Source organism: Psammomys obesus, unplaced genomic scaffold (assembly GCF_907164565.1).
Source record: "Psammomys obesus unplaced genomic scaffold, mPsaObe1.curated_primary_1811, whole genome shotgun sequence".
In the NCBI taxonomy this organism is placed as follows: Eukaryota; Metazoa; Chordata; class Mammalia; order Rodentia; family Muridae; genus Psammomys; species Psammomys obesus.
This window is the reverse complement of record NW_026596039.1, coordinates 11,333,881-11,361,823: the sequence shown is the minus strand read 5'-3', so window position 1 is coordinate 11,361,823 and position 27,943 is coordinate 11,333,881. Positions and strand designations below refer to the sequence as shown.

Here is a 27,943-nt window from a genome sequence, read left to right as displayed (position 1 = left end):
GACCACCTACCCTTCCATCTGACCCTAGTCTATCAGGTTTCATCAGGACTGTCTTTCATAGTATTCCTCTCTGTGGCCTGGTAAGGTTGCCCTCCCCTCAGGGGGAGGTGATCAAAGAGCCAGCCACTGAGGTCATGTCAGAGACAGCTCCTGTTCCCCTTACTAGGGAGCCCATGTGGAGACTGAGCTGCCACAGGTTACTTTTGTGCAGGAGTTCTAGGTTATCTCCATGAATGGTCTTTGGTTGGAGTATAAGTCTCATAAAAGACCCCTGGGCTCAGATATTTTAGTTTAGTTGTTCTCCTTGCATACTAAACTCTATGCACCTAAAGAAGCTAAGCAAGAAGGAGGACCCTGGGTAAGATGCTCAATCCTCATTCGGAAAGGCAAACAGGATAGACAGCAGAAGAAGGTGAAAACAAGGAACAAGACAAGAGCCTACCACAGAGGGCCTCTGAAAGACTCTACCTAGTAGGGTGTTAAAGCAGATGCTGAGAGTAAGAGCCAAACTTCAGGCAGAGTGCAGGGAATCTTATGAAAGAAGGGGGAGATAGAAAGACCTGGAAGGGTCTACTCTGAGCTTCTTCTTGTCATGACTCAGACTTCAGCTCTAGCACATCCTCCCCATTAACCCTTTCTTCACCAGTCTGCTGTTGCCTCTCCCTATCCAGGCTACCTTCCTACTGCACCCTTCAGGACTCATTGTCTTCTCTGTGCACCTGAAAGTTCCTGAACTAACCCTCTTGACAAGTTTGTTTGGGGGATTGCTTATCTCCAGTCTCTATCAGCATTCAAAGTATATTGGGGGAATAATGGCTGTCTTATACATTGCTTTATCCCTGATCCTCTATACAGCTCCAGACTCACCTCACGATCCCTTAGTAAGTATCCGTGCCTGGCTGGTTGCCTTACCTTTTCTGCCTCCTCTACTGGCCTGTGTGCCACTGTCATGGAAAAGTCACAGGAAAAGCTTTCCCGACTCTACTCATTTTTTTCTTTGTAAATTCACCAAACTTCCAGGCATTTCAGAACTGAAATGCATTTTTAGCTTGCTTGCGCAAAGGGGGATTTATCGCGAAGAAATATGCACCCTCGTGGCTCCCAAAGATCTCTGTTTATTTGTCTAAAAGACACAGTTAAACTGCTGCATTGTAAACTATGCTGGTTAGCTTGAGGCTGGAGAGACCTCTCTGGTACCTGTCCCTCTCAGCTGCTAAAATGTACACCGAGGAGCCAAGGTTGGGACCTGCTGGTTTACTCTGAGGGAGAACGGTATGTAAACAAACTGATGAAAATCAGGTGCTTTTATGCCAACGGCCCAGATCCTCTGTTCACTGACCACAGCTGGGTCTGCAAACACGTCATGAGAAGAAACACTAAATTTCATGAGAAACATGCATATGTGCATGTGTGCGCGTGCATGTTTGTGTGTATATGTGTGCAGCTGCACATGTATGTCCATGAGCATGCAAACCAATGGTCAAACTTGGTGGTGATTCCTCAGGCGTCAACCCCTTGTTTGGGAAGATGGGGGTCTCTTTGAGCTGGTGCTTGCTAAAATACTTATGCTAGCTAGCAGCAAGCTCCAAGGATCTGTCTGTTTTCACCTCCCCAACTGCTGGAATTACAAGTATGGCCAGCTAAACCATTTTTTTTTAATGTGGGTCCGAGGTTTAGACTAAGATCCTCATGTTTGAAAAGCACACACTTTACTGAATGAGCTGTCTTCCTAGCCTATAAAGAGCCATTATTGATGCTGTTTTCTCTCTACTTCAGATTAGTCTCCCCAATCGACATCATTGTGTTTTCTAGATTATAGAGATGGGCAGATGTGATTGTTAATTTATCCCTTCATTTAAGAAATATTGAGAACCTTTCCACCTAGATACAGTGGCTAGAGAGATAAGTAGAATTGGACCCTGAGAACACAAAGATAGAGATAAACAAACAAAAGAAAATAGATAGTGTTGATCCTAATTACCCATTTGAGTGTTTGCTGTGAACCTGGCCATTGCCAAGTTTAAAATAAAATCTCATGGAGTCTGTTCCCATCAGTAGATTCTCAGTCATGTGTAGATGTCCAACACTGACATTTTAAATGACAGCCCCCTATAATGACTCCATAGCAACAGCATGATGGTGTTTTATAGGAAAGATTTTCTTTCCTGTCTGGCATCGGTTAGTCATCAAAATGATGCACTGCTTGAAATGTAGAATGGTGGGACAAGTGCTTCAGGCATTACTTGCCCTAGGCAGAATAGAGGAAAATGCAGAGTGTTGCATGTGAGCTGCTGTGGACAGGGACGCTGCCTGTCTGGCTCACACGTATGCCTTTAGCACCTAGGACAGTTGGCAGGAGCAGCTGAATAATTGAAGGAATAGCCATGAGTGCATTTGACTGAAGCATGACCCATGCAATAGGAGATGATCCTGGGACCCCGTTAGCCTCACTTGTCTCTGGGAAACATTTAAAGAATTGTCCCTATCAAGTGATAATAACAATGATACCCAGAATGCAGAAGGTACATTTATCCCATGCCATGCCACATAGCCTCAAATCAGCCTTTTCAATCCTCACCATGGCCCTTTGAGGTAGCCCAGTTATTGCTCCTATTTTGCAAATGCCACAGGAAGCTCAGGTGCTCCTTACAAGGAGATACAAGATTGACTTCTCAGTCCATATCCTGGGATAGCAGAGGGGGCTACATCTCCATGCAGCCAGTTGGCATCTATGCTAACTGTCCAAGGCCTAGGGAATGGATAGGAATATGAGAGATGTTGTGCTGACTCTCGACCACTATGTTGCTCATGGGTTCTCTAGATGTTTTACACTTGTAACTCCTTTTGTTTACCTGAGAAATTTTTAAACAGTCTTATTTCAAAATTATGGTTTTGGTATACATATGATTTTGCACTTATTAAAAACTGAAAGCATAACTGCATACCAATGAGTTGGGCTTGCTTGTTGATTTAATAAAGAATTAAATCTTGGCTGAATATTTGTTATTACAGGACACAGACTGTCTTCAGTGTTCTTGATGTTTTTGTTTTGTAATCATCAAGGCTGAGAACACCACTTTGCATAAATACACAGTATAAAATGGCAGAAATTTGTTTAGGACCATTTCAGAAATTGTTGGAAATTCTGTCTCCAATCCCAAGCCAAAACCCATTGAATAATTTTTCTGTGAAACTCAAGTCAGCAACTCAAATAGCAATTTTTAAAATCACACATTCTGACACAATACTATCCAAAGACACACTAATTTGGTACTTACATACTGAGGAATGGGGTAGGAAAATATTTGAAGTTGTTGTTTTACATAATTAAGCCATTATGTTTCTGTAAGAGCAGAAAACTTTGCATGTGTAGTAAAAACACTACAATTCATAACATACAATAGTCTTGAATCCGAGCCGAGGCTTTGCAGCCAGTGTTTGTTGGTGTTGTGTGGTGGACGGCATATACATGCTGAGCCTCCAGAACCCAGGCTGCAGTGAAGTCACACAGTGTGACATGGGCAAACACTGCCACAAGCAACTCAGATTTGTTACGCATTTGATTTTGAATTAATTCATGGTCTTTTCATGTCCAGAAATATTTTACTGTTGCCAAACTTTTTGTGATCTCTGCTTTGCAATTGTGCAACTTCGTAGGATCATAATCTAGCACTTGAGAAGCTTCTCTGTGGAACATACTCAGCTCTAGCAGGGTCAGATGAGTACAGTTCTTGTTCCTCTCCCAGGCCCCTTTGGTGCTAATGACTGACTCAGGCAGGAAGGACAGTAATGAGTAAATGAGGAGTTAAGTGGGGCCATGGGAGAGTGAGCAGAATGGGTAAGGCCCAGAGGAAGTGGTAAGGAAAAGAGAAATTAGGATAAAGAAACATGTAAGACAGGATATGCCTTCCCAATCTTTATCCTGAGTGAACACATATATCCTACGTCCCTATACTTCTGTGTATCTTCATATCACACACACACACACACACACACACACACACACACACACACACCATTTCTTTCCCAAGACCGCTAGAGTGTTCTCGAGACAGCACAGTGGGGCAGGCAGAGCACAGGTGGCTGGGCTCTTAAGGACAGCACAAGGAAATCATGGACCTGTAGCAGGTATATCAAATTCAGGATCAGCCTCCTCCAGAATGCCACAAAGAGAGCTCACCTGGCTTTTTTGAGCTCCTGCCTCTCTCGGTTCTCTCTCCTTTCCACCATCTAATCCTCCGTACCCTCCTCCTTTTGTTGGTCTCCATTGGTTGAAACATCTATTATGAAGTGAGAGAGCCTGAAGAACTTTGGTGGTTGGGAGACAGATTGTTAGGGAATCTTCTTCACTATCTAGCCTTTCCCTTCTAGATTGCTGCCATGGGTCATCCCTGAGGTGGACTGAGAAGGTTTACTCAGCAGTAGCAAAGCTTCATGATGTTGAAGAGGAAAGAGGCCTACACCTTGGGTAGCAAAGAAGAGATGAGACCTCTGATGGCTTCAGAAAGGGTGGCAGTCAGTATACAAAGAACATGACTGGAGCAGAAACTGTTGTGATTATAACTGAATGGCACCCTGTGATAGGGACCTGCTATGGATACAGAGCCCTAGTTAGAGCTAGGGCTGAAAGAGCCCAGGGCTCCTTTCTTTAAGATGGATTCTACCTTGGCTCTGAGGTTCCATCACTGTTCTTTGTGGGTCCTTCTGAAAACATATTTTTGCCTCTGCAGATATTGTAAAGCCTGTGCTAATGATCTTGAGATCTTGCGGTGCCATGAGCTGAGGCATGTGCAGTGGGAGGCAGAAATCTTGCTTCCCTGACTCCTGTAACTAAACAGCTCTTGTGAATGATGGCAAAAGACAGTGAGAGACAACCAAAGGGCTGAAGGAGGGTTCTCCTTGGATAAGACTCACAGAGTCTTGGCAGGATGGGGCTAGGCTGTTGCCGAGTGGCAAACTGAAGAACTGTGGACTAGTCACAGGTAGTGGTTTGAATGAAAACTGTTCCCCATGGGCTCAGGCATTTGAACACTTGGCCCATAGTTGGTGGCACTGTTTGGGGAAGTTTAGAAAGTATGTTCCTGCTGTTGGAAGTAAGTCACTGGGGGCAGGATTTGGAAGTATATCTTCCCAAATGGAAGTATTGCTTCCATTTGGCTCTCTCTGCTTAGCTTAAAGATGTGAGCTCTCAGTTTTTTGCTCCTACTGTTATGGTTCAAAACAAACACTTTCTTCTATTAATTGTCTTAGTCATGGGGTTTTATTACAGCCACTGAAAAATAGCTCATACAAGAAGAAATGCAGCCACTGGAAGCACTAGGTCTCAGGGAAGCAGAGAGATAACAGAAGCGTGTAAACTCCAGGGGCTGATGAGAGCTTAAACTGAAACGAGGCACTATGGGAAAGATGAAACTTGGAGAAATTCCCCCTTGGTGCTAGCATGTAGAAGGAGGTAGTCTTTTACAAGCAAAAGATGCTCTGCATATATGTTCCTATTTGTCCAATAGTGTTTTCTGTCTCCATGTAATTATTATCTAGAAAGTCTTTATTGGAGTTTTTTTCAGTTCGTTAGATAGAATCCTCATACCAAAAAAAAAAAAGTAATTTCGAAAAGAAAAGGGCTTATTTTGGTTTACAGTTCCAAAGGAGACACAGCCCATCACAGTTGGAAAGCATGACATCAGGAGCAGGAGGCCTTCCTAATAGACAGGAAGCAGAGAGATCATATTTCATCTACACACAAGAAGCAGACAGGAAGCAGGAAGTGGGGCCAGGCTATGAGACCTCAAAGCCTACACTGAGTGGTGTACTTCCTTCAGCAAGGTTCTACCTCCTAAAAGTGTCATAACCTTTCCAAGCAGCAAGGGACAAATGTTCAAAGGTATGAGCTTGTGAAGGCATTTCATAATCAGACCTGTACACCTGTGATGTCTCAAGGCATTCACCGCCTTCCTCTAGTGTTGACAATTGTGCTGCTTCCAGGGAGAGAGACTAAATCACGCCTATCAAAGCTCTCTTTGTTATCAAAATTTGTCTTTTTAAATTGTGTGTTGGGAACACCTGTTTTTATTCTCAGCACTTTGCAAGGCAGAGGCAAGTGGATCTTTGTGAATTTGAGGCCACTGTTGGTCTCAAAGCAACTTAATAGGCTACTCAGAACTGTGTAGTGAGACCCCGTAGAAACAAACAAAAACCGGACACCACTGTGTTCAATAAAACTGTAGAAGAATGTAGCCCCCTTTCCAAATGCCTGTACAAGATAGTCTTTGTAGGCATCTAGGAGACAGGAACACATAAACCAAATGTTAATAGGTGGCACCAGATCTTCCTCTGTTACTCTTTCACTGAGGGGACAAGGTGCTGAGGGCCATGAAAGGGTCCATAAGACTGTCTAAATCTCAGACTCAAAATTACAGTTTCCAGAAATTCAGCCATCTGGCTAGCTCCAGCCCCCAAATCATTTTTGAAAGAATCTGTTTTGTTTTCGTTTTTAAGTCCGTTTTCCCATTCCTCTTCATCTGGTCACTTTAATAGCCTAGAGAGTCAACTCATATTTTGCCTTCGCTTTATCTTACCCTCTAAAACTTGTAATTTGATAGTAGTAAAGCTTAATTCCATATGGTTTAAGTTGTGACCTCTTACAAGGCATCTTTATCAAGGTAAGTCATAAAATTTTCCTACAGAAAGCTTCATCCAGAGCTGATGGAATCATTGTCTCAGCATCATTTTGCCATGCTGGATTAACATATGTGTGTGTGCCAGCATGACAAAATAATTTGCTAAGTGTCTTGCGGTAACTTTGGGAAGCCACTTGAGCCATTCAGGTGATTTTATCTGAATGTAGACCATTTGTCACAGATTTTGTTTGTTGAAGCAACATGGAGGACTTGAATTCGTATGTCCTCAGGCCATATTTTCTTAGCTGACTTGCAGTGACTATGAATTTAAATATAAAATAAATGTAGTGATTTCCAAAGCCACCTGTCACTCTGGCTTTGTGTCTCTCTTGCCTTGCCTTTCTCTCTAGTAGTGAAATAAGTTGTTCGTACAGCCTTATCTTTTCTCTTCAGTGGAATGTGCAGCAATTTCTGAGTATAATTGTTTTAAATTAGGAAAATTCAATTTTCTCTAATGTTTTCACATTTAATTCAGCCTTGTACTACATGTGTTCCTTGCATTACTCCAAACATTTGGAAAATGAACTCAGCTCAGTTCCTCCCCTTCCTTTCCTACAGCATGGGCCTGGTGCTTCTAAAATGGCTTCTCCTCGAGGTTTCTCCACTCTAGAATCCCCTTAGATTAATCTTCTTGGGGTTCAGTTACCACTCCATGACTTTGATGAAACTCCAGCCATGGGTCTCAGTGACTTGTGGGTAAAATACCAACTGCTGGACATTGTCTTCTTATTCCATGAAACACCTATCTATCTGTCTGTCTGTCTAGCTAGCTAGCTAGCTAACTATCATTTTCTTTCCTACTTACACCTCCTTTTCTACCTCCTTCTCCCTTTCCTTTTGCACCTTTGCTTTCCTTCAAGAAGTTTTCTGGGCTTAGAATGACTCCATTCCACCCAGATATGATGGAAACCTCATGTCCCAGCCCCAAAGCCATCTCCATGTGAAGACTTGAGCCAGGGTAGCATTCTTCTGCAGCAGGCCTCAAGCACCCTACTGTCTGTACTATTCCAGAGGATGTGTCTATGACTATCATTTCAATGTTGCCAGAACCATTGGGGGTGCAGTTCTGTGTCTCCTGCTATATCTAGAATTGAGACTTACATTTAGTAAATAAGAAAACTTTTAAAATGGTTGCATGCTATCACTTAAATCCCAAGAGCTAAATAACCAGATAAACTCATCAAAATGATTTTTTTTTTCTTTTCAGCAAAACCCAAAATCACCTATGTAGAGAATCAGACAGCCATGGAGCTAGAGGAACAAGTCACTCTGACCTGTGAAGCCTCAGGAGATCCCATCCCCTCCATCACCTGGAGAACTTCCACCCGAAACATCAGCAATGAAGAAAAGGTACAATGTCGCCCAAGAATTTCAGGACTATGGAATGCAGACTTGAAGCACCTCAGGTTTACCCCATGCCCAGTTCTCTTTGGGAGATGGGAAGATGGGATGTGGTCACCCATAGCCGCAGCAGGTCCTGCAACCTCCCTTCTCCAGCCTGCCTGGTTGTGGCCTAATCAACATCCCCTCACAGTGAGATGGGTGCTGTTCCCTGTATAGGTGGGGAAGGGCATGTTGGCAGTGGATATGGTCAAGGTAGATGTTTTTGGAAGGAGGCAATAATGAATTTCTGACCCAGGCTTGTGGAGCTGTAAGGAGCCAGGACAAGCAAAATTCTGGACACAAGATGATATTTTCATCAGCTCAGGCACACCCAGCAAAGTGTCTCCCAGAAACAACAGGGATCAGAATGAGTCTATTAATTCTCTTTCTTGCGTCTCATATACTCATGCTGTATGGATTCTGTGCACAAAAGCTCGGTTGCCTTTGTGTCTGCCTGTATTCTTGGTCACATTTGGATTCCATTTTGTTTTAAAGGCAAAAATAATTAGCAGTTTCTAGATGATGGTGCTTATATCTGGGTCTTTAATATATTCACCAAAGTTTAAGGACATGGTAGCAAATCCCTAGGAAGTTAAAATGGCTACAAACATTTAACTTTAAGGTGCATGGATCTGTAGGCAGTTGGAAAGCTATCTTTATTAGTGGTGATATATAAATATTGGGGTGACCATGCCACATCATGCAGCCCTTTGCTACTGAGTGAGCTGAGAAATGAGAAGAAAGGGCTACTTTGCAGAGTAGTGTAGATCTTATTAGGAGAAGAGCATATGCCCCTAAATTTAGTCCAAAGCACTACATAACCAAAATAATAATGATGATGGTTTTATGGCACCTCTCTAATATTATGTTTAATCTCCTGTAGTAAGGGGCTTTGTTTTGGTAGCCAAAGCTTGGTTACCTACTCAGGAGTAATAGCCTTAAAGAATGTTTATAATGGATAGCCTATTGACCAAAATGACAAACATGATAGATATGCACTCTTTTGCCTAGCTAAAGGAAACCTCTAGAAACAAACTGAAATAAAGCCAAAAGGGATAATATTAAATAGCAGGGCTAAAAATGGGATCTGCATTTAAGGAACTGCCTCAGTAACAAAAAAGCAAGATAAAGAACAGAAAGCACTATTCAAATATCCCATTCCTCTTTTTGCAACTTTCATACCCAGAGTTGAATCCAGCTTAACAAAAACTCAACTGAGGAACTGCTAACTATTTTTGAAACTCGCATATGCTGTTTGATCTGCAAAAGCCAGCTAAATTAAGAAGTGAGGTGTTTGCTTTCATAATTTCTTTATCAACACTGAAATTAAGTTCCTAGCTAAGATTCTGGCTCCCTTTGTGTGTTACATGGACCCAATGTAGACTTCAGGGCTTAACTCCCATGGCCACTGCTTGGCCAGTCTTTCTATATTAGATTTCCGAATAGATTCGTCCAAGTGACCCAGTGTGTATCTCTGACCTACAGTGAAGGACGAAAACATCTATTTCAGATGAACGACGTTTTTAAGTTCTGTGTCTTTTTTAGAAATAGCTCAACAGTTAAACTAGACAAGAAAGATTATTAAGATTTGTGCCTACTTGGGGTTTGTCTTTAATAGGTTGGCACTTCTGGCTTATACTTATGATTTCATTTTTATCAAATGAAAATAAATAGCTAGGAACTAATATATACTCATATTCCATAAATATTGAGACTGAAGACATCAGAAAAGACCATCACAAGCCCAGTTGGTACTGATTTTTTTTAACAACTCAGTTTTCTATATTGATCATCTGTCTTGATCTGAGATAGCCATTAAAGCCCAGCACAGATTACATCACGGTTTCTTTTACTGTAGACTAGCTTCAGGTTTGCTAGAAGTGGCATTAATGGACCATGATTCAATCAGTGTCAGAACAAGTCCTCCAGATAGGTCCATGATACTGCCACATTACTGTGTTGGCTTAAATAAAACCCTATGTAATAAAATTTGCCACTTCTGCTAATTAAATATTGACATCAAAGAAGCTGGATGTCACTCTGATATTGTAGATGGATAGAAATGATAAAACATGGTCTGTCTGTGAGCAGGTTGAACTTTAGTCCAAATCATTTTTACTATGGCAACATCTACTCACATTCTTTCACACCTAAAGTTGCATTATACATAATTATGTATTGAAATTACTAGCAATGTTGAATTAGAGGAATGGAAGACAACTCTAAAATCAGGATATCCATACATTTCATCCCTTCTAGTAGTCCTGTAACTTGATAGCTTCACTTCACTAGCACTCAATAAAATTCTTACTCTGCCCTGACAATTTGAACAGAGCTCAATGGGGTTATCATCTTGATCCAGACACCATCTGGTAGTCAAAGTAGCATTTAGCCCTTGGGTCATGTCACATCATGGTCACCTAGAATGTGTAGGCCTATCTGTGAACTACATTTGGGCTAATTCTCTTCTGTCCTAGTCTCATGAAATTGATTGCTTAAGCAACAACACAGAATTTTATATGTATTTTACTTGTTGCAGCTTTGTTTCTCAGCCACAGTCATTTTGGCCATTTAAGATTCTCCCTTCACTGGGACTGTTCTATGCATTATAAGATAGCTGACATTTCTCACCCCTACCCAAATACCTATAGCCAACTGTAAGTTACTGAAACACTCTCTGGTTGGAGAACTACTATTTCAGACCATCTTTCAGTTATGATTGACTGTTCATGGGAACTTTACTAACAAGTATGAAAGTTGAAGTAGTTCTGCTCAGATGACTCCCCTTATGTTATATCCGCATGCTAAAAATAATGAGGTAGAAGAGCCAATGGGGACCCTAGCATGAAGTTCAAGTGCAGGTAGTTCAGCAGCTTTGCCAGTGCAGCTGTCACCTAACATTTGTGATACTATTGCTTCCAGACTTATGTGAACCCTTATTCAAAATATCTGAGTTTCTGATGAAAATATTTACTGAGATAAGGTCCAAGTTCAGAGTCCTCAGTTTCCTTCCAAGACAATGGCTCAGAAAATGATGGACTTGATGTCATGGTACCACAGTACTCTGTAATCCTGGTAGCTTTTGCTGAAGGTTCAGATTCCTTCAGCATGGAGTATAAATGAATTAAAGAAGCTTTGTCTTTCATATCATTGATTGACCATAATGCTGCCCTTCTCGATGGGAGAAGGCAAGGATTTCACCAACAGAGATGTAGTGAATTTCTGATAGAATATCCCTTAGAAAGGGGAAGAAGGAATAAATTCAATGTGAGTATAGTCACACCATACCCTTAATCATGTCTCTGGACTGAGTCCCATCAATACATTAAGCTTCAGCAAGTGGAGTTGGCTCAGGTCAGCAACTATTCCCATCATATCTCATCATTGCTAAGATGAGGGTGATTGCTTGGATGATTGAGATCAGTGAGGTAGACCAGATATCCAAAATATCATATAGTTCTTAGCAGTCATTGCTATCCTGAGAAAAAGAGAAAAGTGAACATCATTATGGGTTAGTCTTCACATGTTTGTGAAGGTGTTTGTGATTCTTTCAAAGGTTATTCACCTGTGGCATGTCATTCCTCATCCTATACAGATTGATCTTAAATAGTGCCAGGTGTTTGAGTGTTGCTAAACCCCAGGCACCATTTACATATTGAAACTGAAGGATTATGATCTACATACTCAACCCCATCCAGACAAAAAAACTTCATTTGCCATTTGAATATCTTTGTGCCTTTGAGATGATTCTATAGAAAGGATATGGCTCATTTACCATTAAGGAAAAAGAGGGGGGGCAGTTAAGGTCAAAAGAGACAGATAGGACATGTGAGAGGTAGCTTTGTGAGCCTCCAGTCTTAGGCTGGCAGAGTGTCCACAAGTAAGAGAGACCTTTTGAAATTCTGAGTTCTTTTGAAGCCCACACTTTTTTTTTTTTCACTAATGAGAGTTTCTGATTGGGTACAAGCCTGGTGCCCACTTTAAGACATCAGACAATGTTTTGCATACAGTGATCAGAGCCTGATCTGGCTAAGATAGGGGCAAATGTATAGAGAATGAGTGATATGCATATAAAAGTGCAATGCTTTAGTTTAGGTACACATAAACTACTAAATATGTATATGTATATGTAACAATGAAAATAAGTATTGAAACAACCAAAACCTAACAACATTTGGAGCATAATAATCATATCCTAATTTATTTCCCAAGTATATAGATTTAAACATCAGATTGCCTTAAATGGGCCACACCACCTAATTGTTGGAGCCAAGACAGACATTTGCTACAATCCACCAAACACAGAGAGAAGAATCAGGCTACTAGAAATGTGTGTCCCTAGCAATAGTTTATTTTAAAAGCCACAGAATGCTAGTGGTTTGGGACAGAGAAACCAAGGAATATAATTTGAAAATAAAGAACCATAGATAATATTGGCCCATTAAAAATAAATAAAAGTCTTGATTGGCACAGCCCTGGCCTGTGACAAGCAAGCTTTCTAGCATTGTAGAACTGGCAACTATAGCTGACTTGTTTGCCCACCATGATGTTGATCTGTGCATGTTGTTCTGTTCTTACATCTCCCCTCATCCCAACATAATATGATGTAACCCAACATTCCATCCCCCATCTCTCAAGTGTCTTACATTTAGTGTTTGCTGATTCATTCACATTCCCTGTTTCTAGCATCTTCTGTGTCCTTTGCCATCTGAAGGGACAGTCAGTCAGGAATGCCACCCAAAGGAAAAAAAATATCCCTGTGCTAGATAAATTAACCAATCTAGACCCAAGGAGAAAGTTCCCCAAATCCTCATGTGCATGAGTTTTCTTACTCTCTCACGAGTGGCATGTTAGATAAAAAGGGTCCACGCTTCCATCCAAATGCCATCCGGGACCTTTCTAACTTTAGGCTCTAAAGCCCCACTGTCAGCATTCAGCATTTAGTAACCTCAGAGCTTCCTGACCCATAGTCTCAAATACTTCATACTCATTGTATCTCTCCACTCCTTGCTTCTTCTTCTTTTTCAATCACTTTTAATTAAATGCATGCTGAGTTGTAAAATGCATGAGCATTTAATAACTTTAGTATATGTGTGATAATCTGCCTATCACATTCAGAGGACAAGTCTACTCTTTAAGTAACCCTAGATGATTTGATAATAATTGATAGTGCCCTCAAATATTATGAAGACTATTTAGGATGCTTAGCATAGGAGGAGTTGAATATGTATTCTGGTATCTACATATCTATATATATATACCTACAGAGTTTAGGATGCCTTCACCTTTGAATTAAACATTTAAGGTGCATAAGGTGGGGGGAGCTGAACATCAGCTAACTTCTAAATTAAATCTGGGGGATAATCATATCATTGAAAGTGGGCCTTAAGGAAAATTCTGAATTAAAAAGAAGCTGCATGTGCACGGAATGCAGTATGAGTTCTCTAAAGCAACATGTGACATTTTACTGCCTTCTTGTTGTGTTTTATATCTTGTTCTCTCCAGGCTTCGTGGACTCGACCAGAGAAGCAAGAGGTATAGCTTACCTGACCACTAGCCAGTCTCTAGCTCTGAAAGCACCGCAGTTTAACTCGCCATCACAGTTAATAACCAGACTTGCTAACATAATGAGCACTCTAGTTGGATTAAAGATTAGGTCCATAGCAGTAGACATCACCTAGCAATAGTGTCATTTTTTAGGATGAGCAAGCAAGCTGTGTTGGGAGTGGAGGAGCAAATCTTTATTATTTTCTAAAATGGGACCGTGCTCTCTTTCCAGTGCTGGTAAAAATCATACCCAGGTAATTGTATTGATAGAAATAAAATGCCCAATTCCCAAGCCAGGCATTTTGAAATGGAAAAAAAATTTTTTTGAACTGTCATCTGGTGGCTGTGGCTTTGGACCATAAAGTCACATAGTGAGTGATCTAAAACCCACTCGGCCATTTCCTTTCCAGCTCAACTCATCTTGTTGCTCACTTACTTGATAATGACTGGCCTTGGTCAATTGTCACATTGCATTTCCTGTCAAAAGCAACCCCAAAGACATCTTTCACCGTTTTCTCCAAATTGTTCAATGTATCTGTTATTTTTATGGAGCATTAAATGTGTAAGATTGGAGTGATTTGGCACAAATGGGTCTATGTTTTGTCAAGTCAGTGGCATTTTAGCCTTTGGAATTTCCCTGCCTACCTACTTCAGTTTGAGTGACATGGACGTGGGTTGAAAACTGAAGCTAAACGTTAACCTTTCCATTCCATTTCTGTACTTGAAGACCCTCCATACAGTCATGCCCACCATTTTTTACCTGGTTTGTGTACCTATAAGCAACCAATTGTAACATAAAAACCAGCTGCCCTGAGACTCGGGAGTTAGAGCTCCGTCAGTAAAGTGCTTGCTAGACAAGCACAAGGCCCTGGTGCCGAGCCTCAGCACTCCTGTTGAAGCCAGGGATGCTGTTACGTGCTTTTAATCTCAGCCCTGAGAAGAAATAGACAGGTGGACCTAGGAGGCTCATTGGCCAGTTAGTCTAGCCAATGAGCCCTGGATACCAGTGAGAGACTGTTTCTTGAAAAACAAGGTGGATGGCTCCTGAAGAATGACACTTGGATTTGACTTCTAACTTCTACATAGGCATACATATGTGTGTGTGTGCGCACACACACACACACACACACACACACACACACACTCAATTGCCTCTACATAAATTTAAAAAATCTAATCTGTGAATATTTTTTATTAAAGTCCCCTTTGTGCCTTTCTCCAAATGAAGCTTTCACACCCAAAACAATAATCACAGAAAAGGATTCAGTAGTCCAAATAGACTCTCTATTTTAATTCAGTGAGTGTACCCTCCCATTCTTTTGGGGTGATAACCATTCAGAACACATAACTCCTGTGATTAGGTCATAGCAATAAATACTGAAAGCTGCTTAATATTTGAAAGTTGTCACCTGTCTCCTGGCATGGACATTCATTTCTGCACCCAAGAAGTCTGCCATTGTTGAATCTTGTTCATCATAAGTTCATCTCTGTAGCATGCCTTCTTTGATGACATGGGGACCATCGTCAAGTACATGTCCCCACTAAAATGGTTCCCTCCTGGGGCCTTGAAATCACTTAATGCTGTCATAGGCTGAGTGCTTGATTACCCAAAAACCATGGCCCCATCAGCATTGGGGAAGGGGTAGAAGAGGGGTGAAGTATGGGGCTGACTTCCAAAGCTACTGATCTCATGCTTTGCCTTGTTCATCTCTTCCTGTCATTCTGATCTGGACATGGCTGGAGGAGGTGCTAAGATTTATCAGGGAACATTAAGGAGATATTAAATGGGTTATCATTATAAATGGAAATAATAGGTTTACTCCCAGGAAAGCAGGAGCCCCACTCCATCTTCCAGAAGTATCTTTTATCTTGAATGTTTCACTTTGGACATAATTGACTTTCAAGTGAATGCTGCCCACGAGGCTCAGAAGTTCCATTTTTTCCTATTTGACTCATTCAGAGATGAAGACCATAGGCCAGTTGAGTGCAGGATTGTGTTGTAGCCAGGTTCATTCTAGATGCTCTGAAAGTCTTAGCACTTTTACCTGGGAACTGTTTTGATAAGAATAATTAGAGTCACACAAAATTTTTTAAACAGAAGGAGAAAGATCTCTTTGCTGTAATATGTTTGTTCTACTCATACCTGAGTTCAGCGGCTCCCTCTGAAGATGCCTGAGTGGTCAACAGGACATGTGGTTGGAGTGTCTTATGGGAGTGCCCCTGTGCCAGAAGAAATTATTTGAGGACGAGATAACTCAACCACATTGTAGTCTATCAGTGTATCCTCCAAGGGATGACTGGACAGCTGGTGAAGAATCCCATGATCAAACTTTCAGTGAGCCAAAATAAGAAATCCCTATAGAGGATTGCCTACTGGCCTGATGACATCATTAAATGACAGAAATCTCCACACAGGCAAATACAGGCAAGGAGATAGATTTATGAAACAAGCCAAAAAAAAATCTTGCAGCCTTTCCATGAGCTTGTCTTTGTACATTTCAGAGAAAGGGCTGTTCATGTCTTGCTTTGTGCTAATGCTCTTACTTGTGTGACTCTCTTTGCCTCTTTCTACATGGAAATATTCTCTCGGATTCCTGAGAATCCAGGAAAAGCCCAACCTGGGTCACAGTTCATCCCACAGTTGACAAGACCATGTGTGGACCTTGAGTCCCTTCTTCTTCCAATTCTGTTGTGCTTTTGACAGAAAGGAGTGATAAACAAATCAGGCCAGCTTTTTAAAGATCCCTGCAAGACTTACTTCATGGTCTCAGAAGCTGGACATATGCGTGAAGATTATGTTTGACATATAAAAATAGCCACTAAGATGGACCAGTATCTGCTTATAAGAAAAGGAGTCCTGGAATATAGCATCTCCAATAAACTGTCTCTGGATTCTCTAGGACAGTCTCCCGTCACCTCTCTTTAATGTGTACCATGTCCTGGGATGCAGCGTCTTGATCATCAAACCTCCCCTATTTACAGGGTATCCATCTCTAATAGAAAAAGCTGGACAAAGCTATAGGCAGAGATGATTTTCCTTGTCCCTTCCTCCCCTTGTTAGAAGCAGGATTTGACTCCCAGATACAACTCAGATAACTGAAGTGGACATTATCCAAATGGTGTAGATTACTGATGGTAAATGGACATTGTGCAATAGGTCTGATAAGACCTCTGTACAAGACCAGGGAGACCTTCTTCTTTTTTTTTAACTTCCTGGACTGTCTAGAAATGGACATTGTGGTTCTGCCCACTGAGCTTCTAATTCAGCATGTTGATAGAAGCTGAGGTTACATGCTCTTTAATTCTCTAAAGACCAAACCCAATAATGTGGCAGCTGTAGCACACCCTCTTATTCATCTCTACTGAGAATCTTGCAGTGGACCTAATGGGGCTGCCCAGCTTATATAGAATATGGCCCCTCTTCATTTTACCAGTTTTCTGAGGAATCTGACCCAGGAGAACATGCCTAGGCCCTGCAAAGGCTAGCAATCCTTTTGCCTAAAATGCCAAAGAGGGAGGCCTGGCAAGTATTCTAATATCCATTGTCTAAGGATCATGTGCTTATTCATTTCCCGAATGTCCTTGTAACTCTAGAGACTCAGTAAACTAATGATAGTATCAAAGACTAGAGATGGGTGCAGACTTTGGTACAAAGGATCCTGAGTGAGCCTGTGGCTCTTTTTCTACTGTTCTTCAAGAGGAGGACCTGATACTTTTGGCTCTGCAGGGCCTGAGCTTCTGCTTGTTTCCCCATTAAAAATGAAAACTGTCTTACTATCACACATGCAGGGAAGAGAGGCATCTACAGGAAAGACATTCTTGCATTTCTTACATTTGGGTCACTGGCATTTTCTAGTACACATTCACACACCATGGAACTGTGAGGGATGGTCAGACTAGAAGGAAAGCACAGGGGTGGGTGAAAGGCAAGATCTTTCTGGAATCTGTGCCAGCCAGGGCTTTTGCTTACATTTTAACACATCCCAAACTAGTCTTGAGGGACCTTACCATGCCCCCAACCATCTGAGTTCCATTTTCTGTTTGAACTGCCTTAAAGTTCCCACTCTGCTCCCACACTCTCCTCCATTATTAGATAGATGAAGTGAATTTAGAGGTTGACACAGAGAAAGGAATAGAGACTGATCACAGACAAGCAATGGCCTTGTTTCCTAGACCCACACTATTCTAGCTGCCCCAGCCCTCTGCCTCACCTCAGTCTCTGATGCTGTCCATTTCCTCCTGGCAGACTTTGGATGGACACATGGTGGTACGCAGCCATGCTCGTGTGTCCTCCCTGACTCTGAAGAGCATCCAGTACACAGATGCTGGCGAATATATCTGCACGGCCAGCAACACCATCGGCCAGGACTCCCAGTCCATGTACCTTGAAGTTCAATGTAAGGAATAACTAGGGAAGGAGTGGGTGGAGGGTCAGGATACAGGAGACACAAGCTTCAGCTTCAGTACCAAGTTCCGCTTTGTTCATTTCCTGACGCTGTTGGCCCTCAACTGTTTCAGAGTTGTGGCCCCAAGTACTCACACACAAACACCAGCCCCAAGCTTGCCACCAGTCCCCCATGCTGCAAGTCCTCTCAAGCAGAACATGTACACATGAATTCCAAAATGTCCCAGAGCTGTGCTGCTCCAAGCACCATCTCTGCTTTGGGTCATGCTTAGCTTTCCAATGCCAGAGGGCAGGCTGTGGGTGTGCTAAGAAAATGCTAGCTGTTCTGATGGTCATTGTCATTCATTGCAGATGCTCCCAAGCTCCAGGGCCCTGTGGCTGTGTACACTTGGGAGGGGAACCAGGTGAACATCACCTGTGAGGTCTTTGCCTACCCAAGTGCCACAATCTCCTGGTTCCGAGATGGTCAGTTGCTGCCAAGCTCCAACTACAGCAATATCAAGATCTACAATACCCCATCTGCTAGCTATCTGGAGGTGAATTAGGGTGTGGGGGAAAAGCAGGGTGGAAAGGGCTATGTGATCATGGGAACACGTAAATCATTTCTCCTGCTTCCCTAGCATATCTGTAACTGGGGAACACTATATGGAGAAGGAACTGAGCCTTTCTTCTAGGTCCCCATCCTCACCTTCACTGGTCTTGACCATGCAGCTAGGCTGGGACTGGACATGTGCCTCCTACGTGAGCCGTTGTTTGTTTGTTTGTTTGTTTGTTTGTTTGTTTTTCCCATTGGGGTTGATCATATGTACATCACCTTTTTATTCTTTACTAACTGTATTTCAGAAATAAAGATGAGTGTAGCCATTCTTGGGATGTTTGTAACCCATGGGGCCCTTCCTTCTACAGGTAACCCCTGACTCAGAAAATGACTTTGGAAACTACAACTGTACGGCAGTGAATCGCATTGGACAGGAGTCCTTGGAATTCATCCTTGTTCAAGCAGGTGAGTGCCCTTCATGGTAACTTCCACACCATCCTTGCCCTTGCTGGACCATCTCATATACTTCAAGGATACCAGTGAAGAGGGAAAAGTTGGAGCCAGGGTCTGAAAAGTCAGATGCTGGTAGCCACTTAAAGTGTGAGACTCCAGCTATGGGATAAGTTGAGTAGAATTTGACATATGCTAGGAAAGAGTCTCCAAAATCAGAGGTTCTTAGATAAGATTCCCAAGAGGGAGCAGAAACATGAGAGACATACTTCAAATTGGGAGTTGTGGTCATGGGCCACATCTATGACCTGGGTGTCTCTATGTGTTCTCACAGACACGCCATCTTCTCCATCCATCGACCGGGTTGACCCATACTCCAGCACAGCACAGGTGCAGTTCGATGAGCCAGAGGCCACAGGTGGAGTGCCCATCCTCAAATACAAGGCTGAGTGGAAGTCACTGGGCGAAGAAGCGTGGCATTTCAAGTGGTATGATGCCAAAGAAGGTGAGTCTACCACACCCCCTGGAATTCACAACTTTGCTGACCGTGTAGGTAGGGAACGTGCAAGATGTCACCATCTGCCATCCCATCCAGTTTCCTCCAGAGTTAGGAACTCTTTCTGCTAGAATTAGGTCAAGGTCATGCTTCCATAGAGTTGTTGACCTTCTGTCCCTTGCTGCTTCAGTGCCTACTTCCTGTGATCTCTCAGATGATTCCTAGATAGAAGACCTGATTAGGTGCTGAGTTCAGTGGGGAAAAGAGTGTAAGCATCCACACTCTTCTCTCTGCTTCCTCTCTGATGACACCTGGACATCCCTGCTTGGTCTGAACACAGGAACAATCATGTACTGATGACAATAACCGGGCCAGCAAGATGACAGATCTACCCCGAATCAACCCTGTTCTATCTTCCAAGTTAATCCAGTGATGTCTTTCAAGATTAAATATCTTCCTCTCTCCCTTCCTCCTATATCCTTCCCTCTTTCTCCTTTCCTTTCTTTCCCTCTCTGTCTCTTTTTGTCTCTCTCTCTCTCTCTCTCTCTCTCTCTCTCTCTCTCTCTCACACACACACACACACACACACATGGAGTCAGCATCAAGTGTCTTTCCTAGTCACTCTCCACCTTTATTTTCTAACCCTGAAATTCATGAGTTCAGCTGGGCTGTCTGAGCAGTGAACCTCAGTGCCCTATGATCCATCTGTCTCTAGCCCCTGTGCTGGAGTTACAGGAATGTGGCTCCAGCCCCAGCTGTAACAGGGCTTCTGGGATTTGAACTCAGGTTTTTGTACTTGTGCAGCAGACACTTAACCTGCTGAGACATCTCCCCAGCCCCTTTAAAAAAATATATCACTTCTACTTTTATTTTGGTGAAATCCACATGAATTATGCATTTAGTCATTCTTAAGTATGCAAGTCAGTAGTGTCGAGTCACAGCCATCACCTCTGGCCACCTTCAGAACATTTCCATCACCTCATACTGAAACTCTAATTCCTGCTTTCTCCACCTCCTTCTGGTCCTTGGCAACCACCATTCCACTGTCCCTCCCTAGCTGACTATCCTGTGTACCTCATGGGAACGGAATCATATGCTATTTGTCCTCTTGCATCAGCTCATTTAACAAAATGTTCTCAAGATTCCTCATATTTTAGCACGTGTCAACATTTCATCTGTAAGGCTGGGTAAATATCCCATTGTTGGTTCTCACTGCATTTCCTTGATCCATTCATCTGTTACACAATAAGTCATGAAGGCAGCTTGTGACTTTGGACTGATGGGAAGACTGCAGTTGTGAACATGAGTGTACAGGTATCTGTTCATCTCCTGCTTTCAATTCTTCTACATGTTTGCCAAACAACGGTTGTGTTTAATTTTCTGAACACCTACCACACTCTTTTCCTCAGCGTGGTTTTCCCTGTACACGGACACTCCTTTTTAATCTACTCCGTTTTCTCACCATAGCCAACATGGAAGGCATTGTTACCATCATGGGCCTGAAGCCTGAGACAAGGTATGCAGTGCGGCTGGCGGCCCTCAACGGCAAGGGGCTGGGTGAGATCAGTGCAGCCACGGAGTTCAAGACACAGCCAGTCCGTAAGTACAGCCAGCTGCTCTGACTCTCTCCACACTCACACTCTTCCCTCTTTTCCTCAGGGATAGGCAGGAAACCTGAGTTGGCCCCATCATAGCTCAGAGGACAGCTTTTGTCTTTTGGGTCCCCAGGTCTATAGTTGCCCACCTACCTCTCCGGTTCTCAGGGATGGCTGATCTGTGCTCCTTTCATTCTGTGTGGAGGATACTGTTCTAATGGGTGACCCAGTTTATTAGACTAGCAGCCAGAGGCCACCAAAGATTAACTATGGTGACGAGTTGGATGTGGGAGGGGGAAACAATCAGGGCCTATGGAAGGTTGGGAGAGCTGCTTTCTGAGCCAGTCCACAGAGGCTCCTAAGCACTTAGTGACTTGAAGGGGGGCAATAGAAACAATGCCTGCTCATGTCATTTGTGCTGGCACTTCCGATGCAGTAACTATATAAAGTCATAGGGCATCTTCTTTGTGAGGAGATATGGGTTCCCGCCATCTGAAAGGGGCCCTGGACTTGCCTGATTCTTTCTTCCCAAGATGACTCCTCAGACCATCTCTGCCTCACAGACTTCTTCAGGAGAGCTGCTTTCCCCAGGTTCCATTCAGAGCTGTCTCTAGGTTTCTCTGCCATTCCCTCCATCCCTTAAAACCATGCTTGCCCAGCATAGCCTTTGTTTCCCACAGCAGCCAGGCTCTGGACAAGCCTTCCCATGGCCGTGTTCCTCTACCATCCACATTGCTGCCCCCATAAGGCACCTAAGGCACCTAGGTGCCTCCAGCTGACGGAGATGCTGTAGAACTGGTCTCCTGGGTGATCATGGAGTTCCAAGCTCTCCTAGGACCCTGACTTAATCCACACAAGAAAACCCTTTGCTTCTTAGCCTGACAAGCCTGGGAGCCAACAAAGAGACCCTCCCCCACCCGCCACTCTAACCTCTTCCCAGCGATAGAGCTGTTCTCACCCTCCTTCTGGAGAGTGTGTTTCTTTCTGTTTAAAGTAATTTGGTAATTTGCGTTTTAGCTCCATGTGCTCTGTGGATTCTGTTCATTTTTTTTACATCTTATTTTTTTTCCCTTGGGTCTGTCTCTTGGCTTTTCTTTTCGTCTGTGTTCCATCCATGGGAAATGCAGACAGCCCTCCTCCACGTAAGTGCCTCTTCATACCTCATTACCTGTTTCCATAGTGTTAACATCTAGTTCTAGTTCATAATTTAGTTCCGGCCCCTTTTTTTGTTCCCTAGAGGCTGAAGTAGATGATGCTGTCTGAGCCCTAACCACACTGACCTTAGTCTAGCTGTGCCTTTGTTAACCTATATAGGTTACTCCAAGAGGCTAACACCACTGTTCTAGAGCATGCAACTTCTGTGTCTTTTGAAATTGTGTTCACTTATTAATTTTTGTGTGTAGTCATTACTCTGTGGAGAAGATAAGGCTTGCCGAACCACGCATGGTGGAACTCTGCAGATGGTCTTCAAGTAACAAGCTAATAGCAGCCCCTCACTTTTAGCCCTGGTGCCGGAGGAGTGACATCTGCCTCCTGAGGACACTGTTCCAAATACAGTCGAGGAAAAGGAGCCAAAAATAATCTTCCTGTTTGCTTTTAGGAAGTCAAAGAATGGGGAACGCATGCTTTCTGGCTTGTCTGTTAGGTGGTAGATGAGGAGGAGCAGAGGCAACTGGTGGAGATCCCTAGTGTTGGGGTACAGAAAGGTGTAGTTACACTGTATCCTGGCAGGCAGCTGCCTGCACTGGGCATGGGAAGGGAGCTAAGCCCTCGGAACTGGTCAGCTCCCTCTATTTGCCCTGAATTGCTCACAGTGGCCATTCCCATATTGGGAAAACACTGGCCACTTAACTTAGTAGCTACCCAGTATAGCGTGGAAAGAGGGAGAGATTTCCCAAAGGAGTGACACCATAATTATGTAAACTGGAACTATAGAACACAGAGAACAAGGGAAACAAGAGAGGTGGCAGCTGCTACAGAGGGTGGAACTGGCCCTCACCCCTCAGCCTGCAGAGACACCCCACCCCCAAAAGTCACTTTGCAGAGGTCTGGCTCTCTCTTCCTAGGCTGAGCACGGTAGAGAACAGAGGGTGGAGACACACAACAGACCCGGAAGGAAAGATACTCAGGAAGCTGTACACCATTCGGAGAAAGCTGCTCGATCCTAAAAGGCACCCAGGGAAACTTATATTTCTAAAAGTATTTTGAAATATTGCAGCAACAGCAAAAACTAAGTAGCTGAGTGTGGCTGTTACCCCACCAGCCACGGTGGTGTCTGAATGCAGCAGCTAGGGAAGGTGTCAGAAGGTGTGGGAGTGAGGGGTGCAGGGAAGGAGCAGTCAGGCTAGACTGACAGCTGTGCCCCAGGGGAGCTCTGCGGAGAAACCTCTCCCTTCTGGATCCTTCCAGCAATGCTCAGTTGCTCCCTCCAGGACCCTCTTTACTGGAAGCGATCTGGAAGCAAGGACCAGCTTTGCTAGTTAGAGAGAGGGAGGCTTGTATTAAGACGTTCTTTTGACTGTCTTCGCCCCAGTGAGGACAGCTGACTAGGAGGACTGGACCCTCGAGGTCACAGTGGTTTCCATTCATTACCAGATTGTGCCTTATGAAGATAGGATTGTTTGAGGTTTGGGTTTGTTTGTTTTTTTAATACAGCAGAAGGTGTGTTTCAAGTCATGTTAAAAAATGCATGTTTAATTAAAATTTTTACTTTTAGTTTTAGTTGTTAATTTTTAAAAGAAGAAAGCCTCTGGACTTGGTCTTTTGTTGTCTGGTAGTGTGAATGTGGATAACTAATGGAGACTCTCAGAGTCCTCTGGAGAAGGCTGTGACACAGCAACAATTAACACAAAAGTCGGTTTTCTCAACCGCATAATAAAGGTATGATTTAAAGAATTAATAAGCACCAGGCTTTACAGGCCTTAATAAGTATAGGTGTAATCTCAGCTTCATTGGAGCCTTAGGTGGGAGAATCATAAGTTCAAGGCTTGCCTGGGCTACAGACTGAGTTCCAGGCTACCCTGGGTAACTTAATGAGACCCTGTATCAAGATAAAATGAAAGGAGAAAGGACTGGTGATCTATCTCAACAATGGCACACTTGCCCGGCCTGTGCAAAGCCATAGATTCAAACCTCCAGGCAGGCAAGGAGGGAGGAAGGAAGGAAAGAAGGGAGGACGTGGGGAATGTTTAGAAGAAAGGATTATTTTTTGACAAGCAGGAGTGGAGTTTAATCTTAGAAGCACATGCAGAATGGCAGCGTGGTGGTTTGGTAAACACAGGAACAGCACACTCCCTAAAGGAACCTCAGCGTGGTCTTCCCTTTAACACTCACAAGCTTTCCCAAGTGACTGATGCAGGTCTGGCTCAAGAGCACTCCCACCGGTCCTGAGAAAGGACACCATTGGGAAGATGAGGCCAGTGTTTCCCACCGCTGAGACGAAGCCCACTTTATAGACTGTGAAGTGGCAAGTCTTCTCAGGGGTCTCCTCTGGGTCCTCACTCCCATTCTTGGAAGACAAGAAAGTTGCCTGAATTCAGAGATCCACCTGTCGACTGATCTGTGCGTGCTTCTGCTAAGCCTGCGCCCTACTGGCCCTCCTGTGGTGGCCTAGCACTATTCCCCTATCCTATAAGACTATCCATGTATAGACACAGACTGATTTGTGGCTCTGGAGTTGGGACCAGAGTGCAATCTCTATCCCAGGTGAGAGAGGGGCCAGGGCCAGAAGTGTTAGCTGCCAAACTGCTGAGTTGGGAGGTGTTAGTTAAGGCCAGTGTTTGGCATTAAGTGTTGAAGTTTTTCGAGACGTTTCAGTAACAGAGTTGCTTTCTTGGCTCCTTAGGAAACCCCTGCACAGTCAAGGGCGTAGGTTTATCACAGCCAGAGACAAACAGGCAAAACTAACAAAAGCCACAAGGACACAAAGGACTGAGGCCTCCCAGCTAGCTGCCAGGCAAAGCATGATTTAGCTGTCTGTGTGCAGTGCGTAGAGGTGAAAAGAGAGCTGTGTGTGTAAACAAACTAAGCTCTAACCTGGGGAATGTTCTGTTGCATGTGTTTTCAAACTCAATGCCTGTGTGGACTCAAGACCCTCTGCTATTAAGTTCATGAGCTGCCTGCTGCGGCAGGGCCTGCCTCCCTGCTGGAAACTTATACTCTGTTTGTTGAATGTTTTTTTTTTTTTTTTCTCTGTCACTGAACCACACACTTGTAGAATTTCGTGGCCTGGGTGGTACTTTTGATTTTGCTTCTGTGCCAAGAAACCAAATAGAGTATTTTAAGGTGTAGAGACTGCACATTTTTGTTTAAAAGATGTGCCTTGAGATTTCTATTTCGATGTGGTCTCCCCTGTGATACTTGAGGGACACCTTAAATGTATTGCAATGCACATGATTAAAGTGCGTAAGATATCAGGCCTTTTCCGAAATAATATGAACAACTATGCAAACATGTTAAGACACCACACACAGAGACAGAGAGAGGGAGAGCGTGAGTGAGAGAGACTTTTACCTTAATTAACTGAGCCACCTATTCATGACCAAGCTGCTATGCCTTCAGGGACATTGACTCTGATGGTGTCATCTGGAAAACCAAGCCCTGAGCATTGAGGCAGCACTGCCAATAGGCTGAGGCTTCCGTATTCTCTCACATAGCTCTCAGAGGAGCCTGTGTTTTTGAATTCCTGAAGGACAACTTCTGGATATTTGTCAGTCATACCCCAAAGACCCATTCGGTATCCTGGTGTGGCAGATGTAGTCTCCAGCCATCCTCCAGGCTGAAGGGTACTTAGGACTTTTTGTGAGGATCCGTATCGTTAATGTTTCCTTTCTCTGTCCTTAGCAGTGTAAACAATCACATTCTCTAGGATTTTTCTTTTCTTTTTCTTTTTTTTGAAAAGCAGCCGTGTTTTCAGAGGCTTCTGTATGAAAATGGCCAATTCTGTCTCACCCAGTTATTCAAGTTAGAGAGTGAGACTCATAGGTTTTGCTAGATGGACCAGGTAGGGCAGGAAGATGCCTAGACAGTAAACCACATGATGCCCAAGAGTAAGGATGTGGATCCAATCCCTAGCACTCACATAAAAAAGCCAGGGACACAGAGACAACAGTTGTCTCGGTGCCCAGCCCACCAGCCTCCCTGAATCAGTGAGCTCTAGGTGCAGTGAGAGGCCCCTACCTTAAAAAGTAAGGTGACTAGGGGCTGGAGAAATGGCTTGCTGGGTGTGAGCATGTCCTACAGGGAACCAGAGTGAAGCTACCGGTATCCATGTCCGACAGCTCACAAGCACCTGTAACGTCAGCTCTAGAGGATCTCTTTCTGGTCTTCTTAGGCACTTCCACTCATATACATACACCTCTACACAAAGACATACACATATACATGTAACTTAAAATAAAATATATTTTTTTAAAAAATCAGGTGGAAAGCAATTGAAGAAGACACTCAACATCTGGTGTGCATGATCACCACTAAAACACGTATACACATACAAGAGATATGCCATGTACATAGATACACGCCTATAATGTACCTAATATGTAACATGAAAAGCCAGTCTCTTTCCTTGCTAAGGTACACATTAGGCTGAGGCCCAGGTAGCTGACCGCCTGTCCCTCAGAGTTTATGGACACAGGTGACCCTGCCCAAGTGGCTGCTTGTGTTTGGTCAAGGTTTGAGGCCTCTTCAGCTGGTGCATGGCAGACTTGCCAGGCTCTTGGGCTCATGATTTGTTACTTACAAGAGATCCCTGTACACCGTCCACTGGCGTGGCAGCCTCCTGTTGCATGCAGTTTTTCTCTTTCCAACTTTACTTCACATCTGCTCCTTGTACCAGCACCCCAAGATTGCTACTCCCGTGGTTTTTTTGTTTTGTTTTGTTTTGTTTTTTCCAGTTCAGCATCCGTATGCTTCCAATGATCTATTTTCTTTTCTTCTTTTTTTTTTAATCTTCATTTTTCTTTCTCCAGTGGCTCCTGCTAACTCTTCCACCCTTGTTCCATTGTCTTCGCGAGCTAGTGAGTATTGCTTTATTCATTCGCATCCCTGTAGGTAGCTCTCCACCAGGCAAGATTCATCTGCCTAAGGTTATGTGTTTCACCAGGAGATAACTCAGCTTTGGCCATGGAAAGTCACATCGGGTTTTTAAAGAAAAAAAGGGGAAAACGGAATAGGCACAGGGCTCTCAGGGCAGACAAGAGAGCTTTGCTCTGGATAGGAAGCCCTGCAGACAGCTGCCCTGAGGCTGCTTTGTATACTATTGATGTGATTCCCAGCAGGGGAGACCAAAGCTGATATTTGGAAAAACCAAAGGAATTTACCAAGAAAAAAAAAAATTCTGCCCTGCATGCAGGGTTATGTAAAATGCTTTGAGGTGTTGTGTTTTTTACCCTTTATTTTAGTTGGACTTAAGCTCTGAAATCAGATAGTGAGGTCTGTAGCTTTCTCTGTATCCCTGAGTGCAAAGGCCTGTCATGAATGTTGGTGGGAAAATTAACAGTGCGTGCTTACAGATGTGCCTGGCATAGGCATCTACACAAATTACAATGCGTTGCATGTGATCCTTGCTTATCTCTGCTCTAAAATAAAATGATGAGTCACCCCCCTGCCAAACACACACACCATAAAGAAGATAATGAAAATGACAGCGTTTGTCAAGCTCTGCTTTGCTCTCCCTTGATGGGCATCACTGATCCAGCGGGACTATGACCTGGGCCTTTGTCATAGTGGGTGAGCCTGGTTCTTCTCCCTCATTTCCCTGTACTGCTCTATACCTTTATTCCTTGAATCCTGAGGAGTGGAGAAAGTCCAGGCCTTCCACTCTTTGGAAATTTGGGCCTCGCTTTCTGTGGA

At 43.5% G+C, this 27,943-nt stretch overlaps 1 protein-coding gene across 18 annotated transcripts in view; it reads left to right on the top strand.

The window, feature by feature from the left end:
- Positions 1 to 27,943, top strand: part of Ncam1 (neural cell adhesion molecule 1) — a 300,416-nt gene that overhangs the window by 240,024 nt on the left and 32,449 nt on the right. For 5 of the 18 annotated variants that reach the window (XM_055622351.1, XM_055622342.1, XM_055622350.1 and 2 more), the window contains exons 8-15: positions 7,885 to 8,027; positions 13,566 to 13,595; positions 17,854 to 18,004; positions 18,364 to 18,548; positions 18,919 to 19,015; positions 19,335 to 19,505; positions 20,964 to 21,095; positions 22,219 to 22,233. In XM_055622351.1, the coding sequence (XP_055478326.1) occupies positions 7,885 to 8,027; positions 13,566 to 13,595; positions 17,854 to 18,004; positions 18,364 to 18,548; positions 18,919 to 19,015; positions 19,335 to 19,505; positions 20,964 to 21,095; positions 22,219 to 22,233 (924 nt within the window). The remainder of the gene's footprint in view (positions 1 to 7,884; positions 8,028 to 13,565; positions 13,596 to 17,853; positions 18,005 to 18,363; positions 18,549 to 18,918; positions 19,016 to 19,334; positions 19,506 to 20,963; positions 21,096 to 22,218; positions 22,234 to 27,943) is intronic. The other 13 variants (XM_055622355.1, XM_055622349.1, XM_055622354.1 and 10 more) reach the window with 3 other exon arrangements.